At 36.6% G+C, this 19,881-nt stretch overlaps 1 protein-coding gene across 1 annotated transcript in view; it reads left to right on the top strand.

Annotated features, from left to right (window-relative positions):
- Positions 1-19,881, top strand: part of ARHGEF38 (Rho guanine nucleotide exchange factor 38) — a 155,691-nt gene that overhangs the window by 99,369 nt on the left and 36,441 nt on the right. Inside the window, exons 4-5 of the mRNA XM_027543911.1 lie at positions 379-526; positions 7,582-7,599. Of these exons, the coding sequence (XP_027399712.1) occupies positions 379-526; positions 7,582-7,599 (166 nt within the window). The remainder of the gene's footprint in view (positions 1-378; positions 527-7,581; positions 7,600-19,881) is intronic.

The raw sequence follows: 19,881 nt of genomic DNA, 5'->3' as shown, positions 1-19,881 counted from the left end.
GAAGCAGGTGGGGAGGGATGCCCTTTTTCTCTGTTTACACCAGAACTCTCTACACCAGCCAAGTGCATAATCTGAGAAAACCAGCTTTCTTTTGCTGCCCATCTTCATTAAGCTCATTATCCTTTATTTTATAAAAGAAAAGAGGAAAGGGATGAAAAGAGAAGAGAAGGAGGAGGGTGCAAAGAAAAAGAAAAAAAAGGGAGAAAAGAAGGTGACTCAGTGTTGTCTATTGCTCCCCCCGCCACCCCGACATAACATGGGCATAAAATGCAGCCTGCCCAACTTTTTAATGCTAATCAACATTGTTGCAAAACAAATACGTGAAGTGCCAGTTTGGTCTGACTTGATGTCATCTTGCCTTTGTTTTGGATTTATCAGGAGAAGTATTCTTGCAGATTAAAGGGCCACTGGAAGATATTTATAAAATCTACTGCTATCACCACGATGAAGCGCATAGTGTACTGGAGTCCTATGAAAAGGAAGAGGAGCTGAAGCAACATTTGAGCCTCTGTATCCAGTCCTTAAAGTAAGGCCTTTTCAAATGATGGTTTCCATGCACTCTCAGTCGCCTAGCAGGGAACATTTTAACTGGATGTAGATGAAAGGTCTCCCATAAATCTTATGTTTTATGAGGCTTGCTGGGAGCACTACTTTGTGTTCTCTTCATGAAAAGCTGACATGCCAGAAACCCTGATTGACTTTTTTTTTTTCCCTGCAAGGATGACTAAAAATAACACAGGAAAGATACAGGGCTCTGTAGAGATAGAAAAAACGCAATATCAAAAAATGAAACGTAGAAGAAAAGCCTTTCTTCAGGCTGTGGTTACTTGTCTGCTCCCACCTAGGTCAAGAAATAAGTGGAAGCCCGTGTGGCACCACGGTCATGGGAGCACGTCGAATAATAGAGCTAGGGGATGTCCCAGGACCCTCTGAATGCCCCCGGCTGCTCCGAGACTTGGGGCCCGAGGGGAGACTGGCAAAGACAAGTCAGGCCCTTTTAGAGGTAGTTTCAGGAAAATTAGTTATGCCTTCCTCTTCTCTAAATTGTTCATAGGAAGTGCTATGTACAGTGTTGTTGTTTTTTTTTTAATCTGGTAGAAATATTTGTTTGCTATAAAAACCTGAAAAAGGAAGTTCCCTGGTGGCCTGCTGGTTAGGATTCCAGGCTGTGGCCCAGCTTCAATGTCTGGTAAGAGAACTGAGATGCTGCAAGCCACATATATGCCGCCCCCTCCAAAAAAAAAAAATCTGAAAAAAATACACTAAAAAGCATGAATAAGATTAAAAAAAAAAACCTTACTATTCCATCTATTAATTCTTTACTAACCATGGATTAAAAACCACAGTTTGCACTTTTTCTGATCCTATTTGTATGCATAAATATGAAGATGTATTGGGTTGATTCTTATAAATGGAAATGGTATCTGGCTTTATCTACAGTTTTCTACCAAATGAAATTTAAAGCCAAAATGTCTGCCCTACTCTACATCCTACCACATGGTTCTATTGTGGTTTTTCACTTCTAAGGTTTATCCATTGTCAAATGGTTTTGATTAGGCTAAGAATGAACCAAGCAGAGTGCTATGGTATTTAAATCAATGCACCCCAACCCGTCTGATTCTCCCCTTTCATGTACTCTCTTATGGGGGCAGAGGGTGGTCCTGATATAGTACAACTGAACTAGAGTGAAATCAGGAAGCTAAATGAGACTGTTCTGGATAATGCCTTTCCAGACTGGAACTGGGACTGAAAATGGGTTTAAATTGGACCTGACAAATTTCTTAAAATTAACTTTATTGCCCTCTACTGGCCATTAAGTAACTGCAGTTCTTTAACCATTTTTCATGCTGTGGAAAAATAACAATTTTGAGTCACTAAATTGCAAGCATTTACATAGTACTTGTTATAGCAAGCGTTGATCTGGTTCCTGAAAATACAAAAATAAATCAGTCTTTGACCCTGCCCACAAGCAGCTCCATATGATTAGGTAATTCTTAAAGATAATATGCAATGAGTGATTTCAGTTCACCATTTCTCCATTAATTACTGTTTAGTTCAGTGTTAGCAAATCAGTTTAGGTAAGCTTTAAAGTTGAAGTTGTATCCATCTTAATAAATTCATATATTAGAAGCAACATCTAAATTTACAGGTACTTTTTCCAAAGAGGAAATAATAGTTTTATCCTCAGTGTGAAGGACGACGTTTCTTATCTTAAACTAGTGACAAGATCCAATAAATGTGTATCTTGAGTCATTTTCCTTCTTCAGTTTCCAGAAATAAAAGAGAGAGATCTTAACAGCAAGTGAAAAGTAGCACCTCGAATCCTCACTCCAATCCCAACCCCAGGACTGGAAGTCAATATGGGGAGAGGATGTAGTTTATTTTGGCACGTGCTTCTGACAACTGACCAGAAGTGAAGCAGTCTGTTCAGAGTGGGGTGCACAATAGCTTTTGAGTCCTAAGAGGAAGAAATTAACTCTGTCAAAATAGTCCATCAGTCAGTACAGGTCAGGATCATATCCCCTAAAAAGTAAGCTAAAGCAGAGGTGGTTTGGAAACTTCCTCATTACTGAAAATTACTTTCAGATCCAGCAGCTTATTTGACGTTTTTTTCTAAAAGCCTCAAGTTCTTGCCCTGGTGATATCCCAAATCTTGTATATTCTGCCCCATTCTGATTTTAGGGAATTATTTCAGGTGTTGGAAGGTGCTAAGGTTTACAAAGCACAAAATCCAAAGGAAGTAATATTGGCAGGACTATTTCTTCAGGGAAAGAAAATCAAAATAAAATAGTTTAAGTTAGATCTATTTTCTCCAAAGTTGCCTTGCCATGAAAATAAAGTTAATGATGAATTGTACTAGTCTGCCTGAAAGCTGAGAGCAGGAGAATTATTAACATTAGTATAATACTGACCTCAAACGAGCTAAGCTTTAAATTCTGAGAAACAGGTTTTCAAACAGGTTTATAGGCCAAAGAGAGTCTGGAACACCCCAAGGGCTTGACTTCCCTTGCCAGGTAATCAGTCAAAGCTATTACTGGGGCTCTGCCTTTTTCTTGTGGCTAAATAACAGAGCCCAAGTACACAGTTGCCAATTTCTAATGGGTATTAGGTATGGCCTCCATTTTCTACCAGGCCGGAGGGTATTGGAACAAGTGTGTTTGAAGCGGTATCCACGGAGAAGGTGGCTTTATGCCTCAGAAGTTAAAGCCACAGAGGTTGCATTTTAACCAAAATTAAAATGTTTATTGAGGGCCTAATTAATATTTATTATAAATACTAAATAATGTTGAAAATATTTTTTTTCAAATATGTAAGCATAATTCTTGCCTCCTGGGAACATACCTTCCAGTTGGTAGATAAACAAAACTATGTGGAAAGCTTAACAATAATACAAAAGTTAATTTAAATAACATACTAGAAGCTGTCACGGTGAGGTTCAAGACTAATTTCCAAAAGGAGAGTAGAAAGATTTCCTGGTCCGGTAACCGGGAGACTTGCGCTCATAACCTTGGGCTATCCTTTGAAGCCCAGTATCTTTCAAATGAACACATAATGTTTGTATCCAGAAAATAATTTTGATTCCCCTTGAAAGGTCAGGGCAGTGTTTCTTGCTGTGTGAGTCCTCCTGCATCAGACCCGAAAGGGATGCGTATTAAAGGAGCAGGTGCCTATGCTCTGCTCCAGACCAGAAAAATTAGGATTGCTGGGCATCCAGGCCATGAACCTGCGCTTTAACAAGCTCCCTTGGGTAATCGTGCATACACACTCAAATTAAGACCTACTTTTAAAAAAAAAGACCTACTTTAGGAGGAGAAAGCATGCCCACGGTACCCATTTCCTGCTTTCCCTGAAGCTGTTTCCATGACTGTAGATACAATCTAAGCAGTAATTTCAGGATTTGGAGACGTTAAGAAAGAAAAGGCCAAAACAATCCAGAAGCACAATCCCACATCTTTGTCTATAGCCTATAAATTGGAAATCTGCAAGTTTTTAATTTATTCAACAATAAGTATTTACGGAGTCATATTAGTGACCTCTAAGATTACATGAAATATTGATTTATTACAGTTTCTAAATTTATGCAAGTTATTTGCTAAGGATCTAGTTCCTTAGCCTCTTTGGAGTTATTTAAGGTTTCTGATCTGTGTGAGGAAAATGAAAAATAGAACAGCTATGAATGCAAGTGTAGCTATAATTAGAATAGGCTGTCTGTAGCCTCCTTTGTCTGTTTTTCTAGTTATAAATACCACCAAGTCTCTGATGCCTTTCAGAGGCCCTAAAGACTTATTTGTAATAGGATAAGAATGAAGGAACTTTTCCAAGTTTTTTGGGAGGTAGCAGGAAGATGCATTTCTAGTTTCATGTCTAGTTATGGCAAGTTTATCTACATTTTTCTTCTTCCTAACCAAGGTCACCATCCTCAGGAGGAAAACTTCCAACCTGTAGTCATCTAGACACTTTGACTGATCAGATCGCTGCTGTAGTTTCTCCATACAGGGAGTAGGAAGGAAGCTAAAAGCTCATGCAATGCAGCATCAAAGGAATAGATTTAAATTTGTTCACCATGTTTTATGTATCTTAATATTATTCTAATAGAGTGTTCCAAATGAAAATTAAAATCTCTTTTGGAAACTCATTCATTTCCTGGTTATGTGGTATCATGTTTGAACAAAGACGATAATCCTTAAGAAATAGCCACATAAAAACTTTTGTTAATGGTAAGTCAAATTATAATGAGCCCATGAAGGTGTAAGGTGGGGTGGTGAATATATTAAGTTACTTTACCCGCCCCAAAAGTGTCAATGGACCCAACTTCACTTCCTCTTTCCTGAAGTGTCCTTGGCTGGGGTTAACTCCTGGAAACTTTTAGCCTAAAAAGGAGATTTTTTTTTTTTTTTAATGATAAACAAGTAAAAAGGAGTTGTTATAATAAAGTACCACTATTCCACAACTCCAGCTAGATTTCCCTGTTGGAAAATCTCAGGTTCGTTTTCATATACTGTTGTATTTACATTGTAGCAGTGAAAGTCGCTCAGCTGTGTCTGATTCTTTGTGACCCCATGGACTCTGCTGCTGCTACTGCTAAGTCGCTTCAGTCATGTCCGACTCTGTGCGACCCCATAGACGGCAGCCCACCAGGCTCCACCGTCCCTGGGATTCTCCAGGCAAGAACACTGGAGTGGGTCGCCACTGCCTTCTCCATTGTGTGAAAGTGAAAAGTGAAAGTGAAGTCGCTCAGTCGCATCCGACTGTTAGCGACCCCATGGACTGCAGCCCACCAGGCTCCTCCATCCATGGGATTTTCTAGGCAAGAGTACTGGAGTGGGGTGCCATTGCCTTCTCCCCCATGGACTCTACAGTCCATGAAATTCTCCAGGCCAGAATACTGGAGTGGGTAGCCTTTCCCTTCTCCAGGTTCTGATCTTTTCAACCCAGGGATCGAAGCCAGGTTTCCCACGTTATGCAGACTGTCAGCTGAGCCACCAGGGAAGCCTGCATTTATATTAAATACAGTATTTAATATATGTTCTAATATGTAGGCTTTATTTCATTGAAATAAATGAAATAGAGAAAAAAAATTGTCCATGTCTTCTCTAGGAGTTAAAAAGAACAATCTTGTCTTTCAACTTCAAAGTATGTGTTTTGGTTCCAAAATGATCACATTTTCACTTGTTTGTTTTCATAGAAAACTGCATTTTTATTTTTACTCAACTTCTGTCCCAAATTTTCTCATTTATGACTCACAGAGCAAAATGAGAAAGGAAATTCCTTAATAGAAGGAGATAGAAATCAGGGAAAGAATGTGAGTTTAAAGGAAAGGAATGGAAAGAAATACTGGGTAGGGGGTAGTGGTGGAGTATTTTCTTTCATTGAGATAGAAGAGTTCTTCAAACAGCAGTTAATAATTGTCTGAAATTGTAGCACCTGCTGATTTTTAAAAGTTTATAATCCTCTGTTGGATTCCCAGCTGGGAGGTTTGGGATTCAATAAAACCTAGTTATTTCAAGATGTCTAGGAATCCATTCATACACTATGTCAGGAGAGTGAAGAGTAATTGCCTTACATATATGTACACCATTGTTTTACACATATATAAAGTACTAGGATTAATTTTTTTTAATTTATTAAGTCCATTAAAATTTATGAAATTCAGCACAGCTGTTGAATTTTTTCTCAATCATTGAATATGAAAAGACCATCTAGTAGAATGTGATGGTACCATAATTTTTTTTAATTTATTATTTTTAAAATGTTTATTATTATTATTCTAATTTTATTTATTTATTTGGCTGCATTGGAGTGGGATCTATAGTCACAGCATGTGGGATCTAATTCCCTGAATAGGGATCAAACCTGGGCCCCCTGCACTGAGAGCACCAGGTCTCAGCCACTGGACCACCAGGGAAGTCCCCATAAAATGTTTTTGTGCTGGAAACAATCATTGTATTCCAAAAGACTGAAAAGCAGAGGTCAAGGTGATCAGTTTTAAATACAGGTTATTACTGTATTTCTCTATATCCACATGAGGCTTGTATCTCCTTTATCCTTGAAATTTAACTTGAAAGATTCCCATTTTCTAATTGTTTAATTAATTTGACAAGTATGTTTTGTGATCCTACCATATGCCAGTCAGTTTTTCAGGAACTGGGGCTACAACATAGAACAAGACGAACATAAATCCTTGCCCTTGCTGGCATCTGGGAGTGGAGAGATAAACACAATAAACCAAATAAATACATTATTTTAGAAAGTGACAAAGCATTATGGGGATAAATAAACATAAGGAATGGGGATAAAGATTACAATGAGAAGCAGGTACAATGTTTAAAATGCCAGGCAGGGAAGGCTTCACTGGGAAGGGGCATTTGAACAAAGACCTGAAGGAGATAAGGAGTCCTACAGGTAACTGGAGGAAGGGCAGTTAGGCAAGTGCACGGACCTCAGGGCAGGAACCTGCCTGCCTTCTTTGAAAAGAGCAGGGAAGCCTGCAATTGCCACAGATGGGGAGTAGCTGAATGGCAGGGAACAAGGGAGAGAAGGGGAGGAGAGGCAGACTGCATTGCCTTGGGAGGACTTTAGTTTTGCTTGAGTGAAATGGAAGCCACAAAAGCTAGCGATGCCGAGTGAAATTTTCTATGGAAATTATCTCACTGAATAGATGAATTGTCTATAATCAATCTACATAAAACTTTATAGACAGAGATCATAGTTTTCTGCATGCCAGTTACACTTTCCTTTGTAATCTTGTAATCTATTTCTCCTATTACTATTAATATGTTTAATAGATTCTTATTTCATAATAGAAACAAATGTTGACATTTAAATCCATTTTCAAAAGACTAAAATTTACTAACTATAGTTTAAATCAAGAGTTGCTAAGTTTATATAAAGTGTGAAACAAATATGGTAGATGCATACTAAAATAAAATTTTAGGGACATGATTATACGACTAATTCTACAAAAACATTCATGAAAATGACTTGCTATTTTACATAAGATTTTAAAATTTTTATAATCTTTGCTCATTACCTCAGATAACTGGATTTATATTAATTTACTTTTTTTTTCTTCTCTTGTAGGAACATATACATGCAACAGTAAGTACTTTTGTTTAAATAATAGCAAATATAAAAATCAGGGAAAAAGCTAATGAATATTTCTGTGCAAATTAGGATTTTTAGTTTTTATAATGATGTTCATTGCTTTTAATAAGTAAGTCAAGATTTCAAAGACATTTACCCTAGACATTCTTGATGCATTTATTTCCAATTTGTCTCAGCTGATTTTACATATTAGATTATTATCTTAACCTTATTAAACTTTTTGGAAGAATCTTGGGGAATAATTTACTTAAATCACAAGTTTGCTGGTAACAGGAACTCTTTGGGAATTGTTCATCACACATTTATTAAAGAATCTTAATGTGTCCAAAAACACTTCTTCCTAAGGAAACATTAGTCTAAAAAATTTTAGATTAATACCATAATGTTTTTTAAGGTTATATAGATTAATGTATAAGAGATTACTTATTCATTATAGTAAAATATTGAGTTTCTTCTGACTTAGACTCTGATTTGCAGAGAAAAAAATTGTGCACACACATGTGTATGTGTGAAGATGAAATAATTGGATGACATCTCTACACACAGACATCACCAGATGGTCAACACCAAAAAAAAAAAAAAAGATTATATTCTTTGAAGCAGAAGATGGAGAAGATCTATACAATCAGTGAAAACAAGACCAGGAGCTGGCTGTGGCTCAGATCATGAACTCCTTATTGCCAAATTCAGACTTAAATTGAAGAAAGTAGGGAAAACCACTAGGACATTCAGGTATTACTTAAATCAAATCTATTACAATTATACAGTGGAATTGACAAACAGATTCAAGGGATTAGATCTGATAGAGTGCCTGAAGAGCTCCAGACAGAGGTTTGTGACATTGTACAGGAGGCAGTAGTGATCAAGATCGTCCCCAAGGAAAAGAAATGCAAAAAGGCAAAATGATTGCCTGAGGAGGCCTTACAAATAGCTGAGAAAAGACGAGAAGTGAAAGGCAAAGGAAAAAGGAAAGATAAGCCCATCTGAATGCAGAGTTCCAGAGAATATCAAGGAGAGATAAGAAAGCCTTCCTCAGTGATCAATGCAAAGAAATATAGGAAAACAATAGAATGGGAAAGACTAGAGATCTCTTGAAGGAAATTAGAGATACCAAGGGAAACTTTCATGCAAAGATGGGCACAATAAAGGATGGTATGGACCTAACAGAAGCAGAAGATATTAAGAAGAGGTGGTAAGAATACACAGAAGAACTACACACAAAAAGATCTTAATGACCCATAAAACCATAATGATGTGATCACTCACCTAGAGTCAGACAGCCTGGAGTGCGAAGTCAAGTGGGCCTTAGAAAACATCACTGTGAACAAAGCTAGTGGAGGTGATGGAATTCCAGTTGAGCTATTTCAAATCCTAAAAGATGATGCTGTGGAAGTGCTGCACTCAATATGCCAGCAAATTTGGAAAACTCAGCAGTGGCCACAGGACTGGAAAAGGTCAGTTTTCATTCCAATCCCAAAGAAAGGCAATGCCAAAGAATGCTCAAACTACTGCACAATTGCACTCATCTCACACGCTAGCAAAGTAATGCTCAACATTCTCCAAGCGAGGCTTCAATAGTATGTGAACCAAGAAGTTCCAGATATTCAAGCTGGATTTAGAAAAGACAGAGGAACCAGAGATCACATTGCCAACATCCATTGCAAAAGTTCCAGAAAAAATCTACTTCTGCTTTATTGATTATGACAAACCCTTTGACTGTGTGGATCACAACAAACTGTGAAACATTCTTAAAGAGATGGGAATACCAGACCACTTTACCTGCCTCCTGAGAAATCTGTATGCAAGTCAAGAAGCAACAGCTAGAACTGGACATGGAACAACAGACTGGTTCCAAATAGGGAAAGGAGTACATCAAGGCTGTATATTGTCACCCTGCTTATTTAACTTACATGCAAAGTATATCATGCAAAATGCCAGGCTGGATGAAGCACAAGCTGGAATCAAGATTGCCAGGAGAAACATCAATAACGTCAGATGACATCACCCTTAGGGCTGAAAGTGAAGAACAACTGAAGAGCCTCTTGATGAAAGTGAAAGAGAGTGAAAAAGCTGGCTTAAAACTCAACATTCAAAAACTAAGATCATGGCATCCAGTCCCATTACTTCATGGAAAATAAATGGGGAAACAATGGAAACAGTGACAGACTTTATTTTCTTGGGCTCCAAAATCACTGAGGACAGTGGTTGCAGCCATGAAATTAAAAGACACTTTTTTCTTGGAAAGAAAGGTATCACAAATTTAGACAGTATATTAAAAAGCAGAGACATTACTTTGTCAACAAAGGTCCGACTAGTCAAAGCTATGGTTTTTTTTCAGTAGTCATTTATGGATGTGAGAGTTGGACCATAAAGAAAGCTGAGTGCCAAAGAATTGATGCTTTTGAACTGTGGTGTTGGAGAACACTCTTGAGAGTCCCTTGGACTGCAAGGAGATCCAACCAGTCAATCCTAAAGGAAATCAGTCATGAATATTCATTGGAAGGACTGAGGCCGAAGCTTCAGCTTGAATACTTTGGCCACCTGATGTGAAGAACTACTCAATGGGAAAAACCCTGATGCTGGGAAAGATTGAAGGCAGGAGGAGAAGGGGTCACATAGGATGAGATGGTTGGATGGCATCATTGACTCAAAGGACATGAGTTTGAGCAAACTCTGGGAGTTTGTGAAGGACAGGGAGTCCTGGCGTGCTCCTTCCATGGGGTCGCAAAAAGTCGGATGATGATTGAGCGAGTGAACTGAACTGAGGGCAATATAGAAATTATAAAAGCAACACACACATACACCTACTTTGAAAGATGTCCATTTCATAGAAAGAAAGCATATCTAGCCTAATACTGAAAGGATGATATTGACTTAAATATGAACTCATATTTACCAGGACTTAATACAGCACATCTGCCTTCGCATGCTCAGGAACAATCTAAAGTCCTGAGCTCCTAGTGTGTTTGTGTGTTTGCTTTGTGTGTGTGTGTGTGTGTGTGTGTGTGTGTAGGTGTATCTGTATGTATTCTAAACTGATGAAAATTTACATCAACAGGATAGATTGAGAGGAGGAAAGTGAGCAATTCTTTTATTTTAATTTTCCTTTAGCCACAGACTTTATTATTTGAATATTTGCAACTACTATTCTATACACAAATTTCAATTTCTTACAAAACTATATATCCCCTATTGTTAGATCCCATCACTCTCCATTTTATGCTACACTTCCATCAAAAAGTATTTCCCCAAATCACCATGTACCTGATTGTGTGTTTTTGTTATTCAGTTGCTAAGTTTTGTCCAACTCTTTGAGATGCTATGGACCGTAGCCTGCCAGGCTCCTTTGTCCACGAGATTTTCCAGGCAAGAATACTGGAGCGGGTTGCCATTTCCTTCTCCAGAGCAATTCTTTTAATACGTTAGCATGCACAGGCTCCTACATACAGACTACTTAAAACAAATAGTACCTTGTATTGAAATGCTGCTTGAAAATTGCATTAGCTTTTGCCGCAGTCCTGCTGTGTGGAACTAGCCAACTGAATGTGCCCTTCTAGCCTGTTCTATACCTTAAGAACTCGAAAAGAGGAAGAAGAATCACAGTGTGTAACTGGACAAACATCAAAGCCACATTTGCCTTGAGTTATTTTCCTTCCTGATTCTTTCATTCAGGTCAGGCAACACACACGCTACTACATAAAGGGGTAAAAGGCAATGTCAAATGTTATGTAATTGTTGAGCTCCTCAGTAGCCAAGGCCAAAATGTTGCAGCTTAGAGTGGCATTTATGGGATGTGGGTTTTTTATGACTTTTTTGAAAAAAAGATCTCTTACTTACTGAAACTGAAAACGGTCTTTTTGTTTTTTTGCAATCTACACTTTTAAAAATACAGAAAGGCAATGATATTATAACTTCTGAAATGTTTACTCTGAATTATAATCCTATGCAAACATCAAAGACAGTATTAAAGTGACAAGAATCATAGATTCTTCTACCAGAGTCTCCCTCAAAGCATCTGATCCAAGTACCATGTTCTAAAGCGAGAAAAATATCCCTATTATAAATTTACCTCCAGATATAAACTTCTTTATCTTAATTATTTAGACTCTTCTATATGCTTAGAAGTAGTCTGACCAGCTATTTCTACCTTTGCATTGCAGGATTTTAATCAATCTCAAAAGTTTTATAAATTATTTTGTTTGTTAAGGTTTTTATTTTTTAAATTATTGAAGAAACACTGCAAAACATAGAAAATCAAAATGAGGACATTAAGAACAATTGGTTCTTACATTCCAGAGTGAACTACTTTAACATGACATGAGTCCCTCACTTTCCTGCCATTTTTTCCTCTATACAGATACATGTTGACTGAAATAGGACAGCTATATATTTCCTGTATGTCAACTTGCTACCTCTTCATCAATACATCATGGACATCTCTCTATGTCAGTAAATATAAATCCATCTTGCTGTATGACTACATAATATTCTATTTGATGTATGTACCATAATTTAGTTTACCAAACTCTTACAGATACTTGAATTATGTCTGTCTTGCAGATGACTTTATGTGTTTATTCTTACATTAACTTTTGAACAACAGTTTATTTTCTTTTGATGAATTTCTAAAACTGGAATTTCCAGATCAAAGTGTTTTTGATACTTATTGCCAGATAATTTAAGAGAAGTTGAACTAAGTTTTAGTCCTACTACTATGTATGAGTTGCCCATTTATCTACTACTGGCTAGCACTAGATAAAATATTTGGATCCTTACAATTTATGGCAATATCATAGGCCAAAAATAGCATTGTAATGTTTTCATTACCATTAAAAATGATCTTGAGCATTTTTATGTGTTTAACCATTTGTATTTCACCACTAATGAATTATCATTTTAATTGATTATTCACTTTTTTGGAGATGTTTGTCTTTTTCTAAAATATTGATAATGGCTCTTTAGTGAGTGTATTATCCATTTTTCTATCTTATGTACTGTAAATAATTTTCCTTCTTATTACTTGACTTTTAACATAGTATATAGTTGCTTCCGGGAGAAGGCAATGGCACCCCACTCCAGTACTGTTGCCTGGAAAATCCCATGGATGGAGGAGCCTGGTAGGCTGCAGCCCATGGGGTCGCGAAGAGTCAGACATGACTGAGCAACTTCACTTTCACTTTCCACTTTCATGCATTGGAGAAGGAAACGGCAACCCACTCCAGTGTTCTTGCCTGGAGAATCCCAGGGACGGGGGAGCCTGGTGGGCTGCCGTCTATGGGGTTGCACAGAGTCGGACACAACTGAAGCGATGCAGCAACAGCAACAACAATAGTTGCTTCTGCTTATGTTTTTATCTGTTCAGTTTTACAGAGCTAAATTTTAAAATACATTGATCACCTTTTTGTACTGTAGCTTTTGGATTTTGTATCTCACTTAGAAACTTCAAGTTTGTTTTTAAACTGTAATCCCATGTTTTCACCAAAGGTCTTGTATAGTTTCATTTTTAACATTTAAATTTTTGATCTGGAAATTATTTTGCTGTAATGAATTAATTTTTATTTTTCTATATGGTTAGCTAATTATCACAATACCTGATATTGAATAGTTCCTCTTTTCTACTGAGGAGCAATGTCACATTTACCATGTACTTAATTTCCATACATACCTGTATTTATTCCTTGATTTTCTATTTTGTGCTTGATTTTCATATGTCCATACCAAATTGCCTTCATTTTTGTAGTTTTATATTTTGATATCAGGTATAACTAATCTCTGGGCTTCCCTGGTAGTACAGTAGTAAATAATCCACCTGCCAATGCAGGAAATGTGAGTTTGATCCCTGGGTCAAGAAAATCTGCTGGAGAAGGAAAAAGCAATCCATTCCAGTTTTCTTGCCTGGAGAACCCCACGGACAGAAGAGCCTGGTGGGCTACAATCTATGGGGCCTCTAAGAGTTGGACATGACTTACCGACTAAACACACAAACACACACGCATACAACTAATCTCAGCTTAGTATTCTTCCTTTTCAAAATTTTCTTGAATATTCTTGCATGTTTCCTTCTTTAAAAACATTCTCTTTTGTTAAAATTATATCTACTCATGGTTTATAAGGGCTTCCCTGGTGGCTCAGATGGTAAAGAATCTGCCTACAATCCAGGAGACCTGGTCCGATCCCTGGGTCAGGAAGGTCCCCTGGAGAAGGCAATGGCAACCCACTCCAGTATTCTTGCCTAAATTCCATTGACAGAGGAGCCTGGTGGGCTACAGTCCATGAGGTTGCAGAGTCAGACATGACTGAGTGACTAACACACACATGGTTTGAAAAGCCCAATAGTTCTAAAAGTTTTAAGAAAAATAGTAGTCTACTGTATAGCACAGGGAACTATATTTAATCCCCTTGGATAAGCCATAATGGGAAATAATATAAAAAGAATGTATATATGTATATAATTGAGTCACTTTTCTGTACAGCAGAAATTAACACAATGGTGTAAATTAACTATACTTCAATCAAAAAGTTAGTTAATTTAAAAAAGAAAAGGAAAAGACTAATCCCTTTCACTAATCCTTTTCCCCTTCCCCTAAATGCTCCTCACCAGAACTCAAGTATATTCATTTAGTTGACAATTTTGGTATTTATTTTCATGACTCTAAAAACACATTTGACTCTTCCTTCTTATGTATTCACTTCTCTCTATGGAAGACAAGAATTTATCTTTCTTCCCTAGCTGATCTCCACCACACACACACACACACACACATATCCTTCTCACCTCTCCATTCTCCCTATGGAGTTACATTATAATTTGGATAAGAGCAATAATTAGTGTTTGAATTGTTATACCTGAGTAAATTTCTTTTCAGAGATAAACCTTGGAATAAACAAATACTTATTTTGCTGGGAATTAACTATTATCTTTTTCCCCTTTACTTTTCTTTTCTTTGTAATCATTAATGCCAAACTCACAGCTAATCATCTTAAAGGCAGCCTGATGAAATTTGTAGGCTATCCATTTCATCTCTCTGTAAAACCCTTTCCTAGAGACTTCTGACCTATTGAGTTTGGACAAATTACACTGGACATCACTAACTCCCCTTGCCTGGAAAACTCCAAGGACAGAGGAACCTGGTGGGCTACAGTCCATGAGATCACAAAGAGTCAGACACAACTGAGCAACTCAGCGCATACATACAAACTGCCATACCTAGTTTCTCTTTGCCTCTTGCCTGTTTTTAGTAGAGGACATCCTTCAATAATTTCCTCTATTCATCAAAGAATACATGGGAAGGAAATTTTAAGAACCTTTACATCCAAAAGGTCATTATTTTACCCTCACACTTGACTTATATATAGTGTGGTTTGGAATAGAATTCTAAATTGAAAATCATTCATCTTCAGAATATATAGGTAATTCTTCATCATTTCTAACTTTCAGTGTTGCTACAAGAAATTCAACGGTTTTTCTGACTCCTAATTGTTTGTAACTGCTTAGTTTACACGTTTCTCTGAAGGACTGTAGGCTTTTCTCTTTGTCCCTGATAATTTGAAGTTTTAATAATTCCGAGGTGTGAGGCAGTTTCATTCACTGTGCTGTGACCTCAGCAAGTTCTTTCAAAGCGCTAACTCATTTGCATTGAATTATCTTACAGATGAATTCCTTCCCATATGTGCCCTATTCTTTCTCTCTGGGACTTATTATTTTGATATTGCACCTTTTAGGCTGATCCTCTAATTTTCTTATATTTTCTTCCATTTTTGCATTTTTGCTCTTCCCTCTAGAAAGTTCTTGAACATTTTCTCCAACATTTACGAGTTTTTATTTCTGCTGTTATCCTTTTAGTTTCCAAGAGCTCTTCCTTAATCCTCCAAATGATCTCCCTTATTTGTATAGCACCTTAAGAATTACACTGTTTCTTAAAGAGGTTTTCAACTGGTTCTTTTTATTATAAAACCCACACCCTTCTCCCTTTACTTCCATATATTTTCAAGGACTCTAGTTAATGAAACTTTGGAGGAGTGATGAAATAACTACTTCATATTACTGGTTCTTTCTGGTCTGCTATGTCAATTACCGTTTGCTCATCTCCTTTAAATCTTCTAAGATTTGCTAGTGGTTCTGTATTTATTTTCAAAGCTATTTTAAAATTATGACAAGTGCTATTTGTTTATTATTTGTGCAGCAATATATAGTTTCCTCTCAAGTTGACTTATGATGTTTTTAAAGAAGAGTAAATGGAAAAAAATTCGATAGCAGTATGGATGGTTTGTAGCTTCTGTTGATTAAATATTAAATTTAGGATTCTTGTGGCCATAAAATAGAGGAAATTCAAAGTAGTTTGATCAATAGCTACATGATTAGTTTTCTTTTCATTTTCTCCTTCATATTAAGAAGTATAGATATATCTCAGTGTTGAATCTGATTTTTTCTTTTCATCATAGTTTTTACATTGCTAAATATCACTTTAATTTTCATTGTGCAACTGTTTTCTTATACTTGATGCAAAATCTTTATAGCAAAACTGGATGCTTCTAAAACAAAGCCAGCTGTGTTTACTTGACTTCGTAATTTTTTGATAATAATTTGTAATGAGATTAGTGTAGCTACTTTTGGTACTAAATATTTGCCAAAGTGTTCATGATAATGTAGAAGAATATGAAACATAATTACAATTTAATAACTACCTTAGTTTTCAGCACAACATAAATGGGGAATTGTGATGCATTTGATTACTTTCTAGGGGGTAGGCTAGTGATAATTGGCTGCTTGGCTAAGAAAGTTATATCACATATAAGACTCATCTACCTTGCACAGCTGTCAGACTCAGTCTTACTGGGAGGAATTAGACTGGGTAAGAATTGTGGCACTGAATGCCTGGAGCGTCATTATCTAGTAATACATTCTATCTTTTCTACCACGCTGCTTGTCTGTGTAATGCAGGTATCAGAGCATCATTGCTCATCACTTGGGCAACTGTCCAAAGTGCTTATCTTAAGACAAAGGTGTCTGGGAGATTTCTCACTTTTGAGAAAAATTTTTTTTAGTATTCACATTTGTGATGCTTTTAAGAGAAACAGTTATTATTTATAATTGTTATTGCTTTCATTTGAAGCCTGAAAGGGAGAGGATAGAACTTTTATGCCAAAGAGTGATACAAAAAAGTAATGATTAGACTTGGACAGAACTAAAGGGCCTAGGTTGGGTTTTTGATGGATCCTGATAAGGGAAGAAGGAGAGCAGCTCAAAGATACAAGTACATTCTTTAATATATCTGGGGATTTACTTTTTGTAATTAAAAGTTTTAAAATATGTGTATAACAATAGACCACACTGATAAACTATCTTAATAAAATTGACTTTATTTGATCAAATTGTTTGATTACATCTACCTTTTGATAGTACTTTCAGTGATTTGAGAAGATTAAATAAACTAATCCTGTGCCGTGCTGTGTTGCTCAGTTGTGTCTGACCCTTTGTGGCCCCATAGACTGTAGCCCAGGCAAGGATACTGGAGTGGGTTGCCATGCCCTCCTCCAGAGGATCGTCCCAACCCAGAGATCAAACCCAGGTCTCCCACATGGCAGGTGGATTCTCTACCATCTGAGCCACCAGGGAAGCTCAAATTAATATCTGTGATAGTAAAAAGAAAAACTCAGAAGAAATCTGATCATATTCATAAGGATAATATGATTTTTTCTACTCAAGTTAGTACCTTCCGTATTCCTGACTTGTTCTTATTTAAGGAAATTATTTCTATTTAAGTGTCTAAATTGTTGTATTATTGACGAACTTACAGTTAAGATATATAAGGCTGCTATAGTTCAGATTCAAAAGTTCTGCTATTGATATAGCAGTTAGAAAATATGTTTTTAGTTATTATTTTTTAGTATTCATAAAAGATTACATATTTTCCCATCCATTTTACCCAGTCCTCTTGGAAACCAATAACATCTCTTTCTCCTTCTCCTTCTTTCCCTCATTTCCTCTTTCCACCCTGTCTCCTTACCTCCCTTCCTTAGTAGATTTGGTGCATATGAGTAGAAAGTGCAAGATAAATCATACTAAAGCAACAGTTTCTCAATAAAGTGGGCAAGAATGTATTGATACAACAGAGAAAAGACAGTGTCTTCAGCAAGTGGTGCTGGAAAAGTTGGATAGCCATATGTAAATCAATGAAGTTAAAACACACCCTCAGACCAGATGGGCTTCCCTGGTCGCTCAGTGGGTAGAGCATCTGCCTGCAATGTGGAAGACCTGGGTTTGATCCCCAGGTTGGGAAGATCCCCTGGAGAAAGAAATGGCAACCTACTCCAGTACTCTAGCCTAGAAAATTCCATGGATGGAGGAGCCTGGTAGGCTACAGTCCGTGGGGTCGCGAAAAGTCAGATATGACTGAGCAACTTCACATCTCATACCATACACAGAAATAAACTCAAAATGGTTTAAAGACTTAAGTATAAGACAAGACACCATAAAAGTCCCAGAAAAGAACATAGGCAAAACATTCTCTGATGTACATAGTACCAATGTTTTCTTAGGTCAATCTCCCAAGGCAGTAGAAATAAAAGTAAAAATAAACAAATGGGATCTTATCAAACTTATAATCTTTGAAAACTGTAACCAGCAAAAGAAACCATAAACAAAATGAAAAGACAACCTATGGAATGGAAGAAAATATTCACAAATGATGGGACTGACAAGGGCTTAATTTCAAGGTATACTAATAGCTCACACAACTCAACAACAACAACAACAAAAAAACACAAACAAACCAATTTTTAAATATGGACAGAAGATTTAAATAGACATTTCTCTAAAGAAGACATATAGATGGCCAATAGACACAGGAAAAAATGCTCAATGTTACTAATTACTAGAGAAATACATATCAAAATCAATGAGGTACTCTTTCACACCAGTCAGAATGGCCATCATTAAAAAGTCTACAAATAATAAGTGGTGTAGAGAGTGTGGAGAAAAGGAAATCCTCTTACACTGTTGGTGGGAATGTAAATTGGTACAGCCACTGTGGAAACAGTATGGAGATTCCTCAAAAAACTAAAGATAGAGTTGCCATTGGATCTAGCAATCCCATTCCTGGGTAGATATCCAGACAAAACTATAATTTGAAAAGATACATTCTCTCCCATGTTTATAACAGCACTGTTTACAATAGGCAAAACATGGAAACAACCTAAATGTCCATCAACATATGAATGAAGAAGACACTATAAATACACACTGAGTAATGGAATATCAGTCAGCCATAAAAATGAAATAATGCCATTTGCAGCTACATGGATGAATCTAGAGATTATCATGCTAAGTGGAGTAAGTGAGAAAGACAAAGACAAATACCACATGATATCCTTATATGTGTCTAAAACATGACCCAAGTGAACTCGACTATGAAACAGAAACAGGCTCACAGACTCACAGAGAACAGACTTGTTGTCAACGAGGAGGAGAGTATAGGGAAGGGAAAGACTGAGAGTTTGGGGTTAGCAGAGGCAAACTATTATATACAGGATGGATAAACAACAAGGTCCTACTGTGTAACACCAGAACTCTATTCAATGTCCTCTGATAAACTACAATGGAAAAGAATATGAAAAAGAATATATAGGTATAACTGAGTCACTTTGTTGTACAGTAAAAATTAACACAACACTGTCAATCAACTATGCTTCAAGAAATTTTAAGCTAATAAAAAGCAATTCTTTACTCCCTTGCAAACCTTTAACATTTATTTTGGTTTTCCTTTAAAAAATGTTGTCTTTTGGGTTGATTCAGTGTTTGTCTCTATGGATACCAATTATTTTCTCAACACGTAAATAAAACTCAGTCATTTATTCAGAACTATTGTGCAAGTTTTGGGGGGAAAAAGTTCAATGTAAAATAACAGCACATTACAGAAAATGTAAGTAATCTATTATTTCAAGCTACAAATATTCATTGAGAGAATATTATATGTCATGTTGGACATATAATGGTGACAGACAAATTGAATATAAACTGATCAATAGAGAAAAAAAGACAATTCCAGATAGTGCTAAGTGCTATAGTGAAAATAAAATGAGCACATGTGACAGAGTGATTGGTGTGTGTGTGTGTGCACCATATTTGCACTTACGTGTGATAAATTTCCTTAGTTTCTGATTTATCAAATGAAGAGTTCAAATAGATGATCTCTGGGTTATCTTCATTTCTAGTGATGTAACTTTGCTAACTTTGTTCCAAGTTTTTAGATCCATTTCACCATTTCAATTATGTAG

The sequence above is a fragment of the Bos indicus x Bos taurus genome, chromosome 6 (genome assembly GCF_003369695.1).
Source record: "Bos indicus x Bos taurus breed Angus x Brahman F1 hybrid chromosome 6, Bos_hybrid_MaternalHap_v2.0, whole genome shotgun sequence".
In the NCBI taxonomy this organism is placed as follows: Eukaryota; Metazoa; Chordata; class Mammalia; order Artiodactyla; family Bovidae; genus Bos; species Bos indicus x Bos taurus.
The sequence above is the reverse complement of the archived record's forward strand: the minus strand, read 5'-3'. Positions and strand labels throughout refer to the sequence as shown.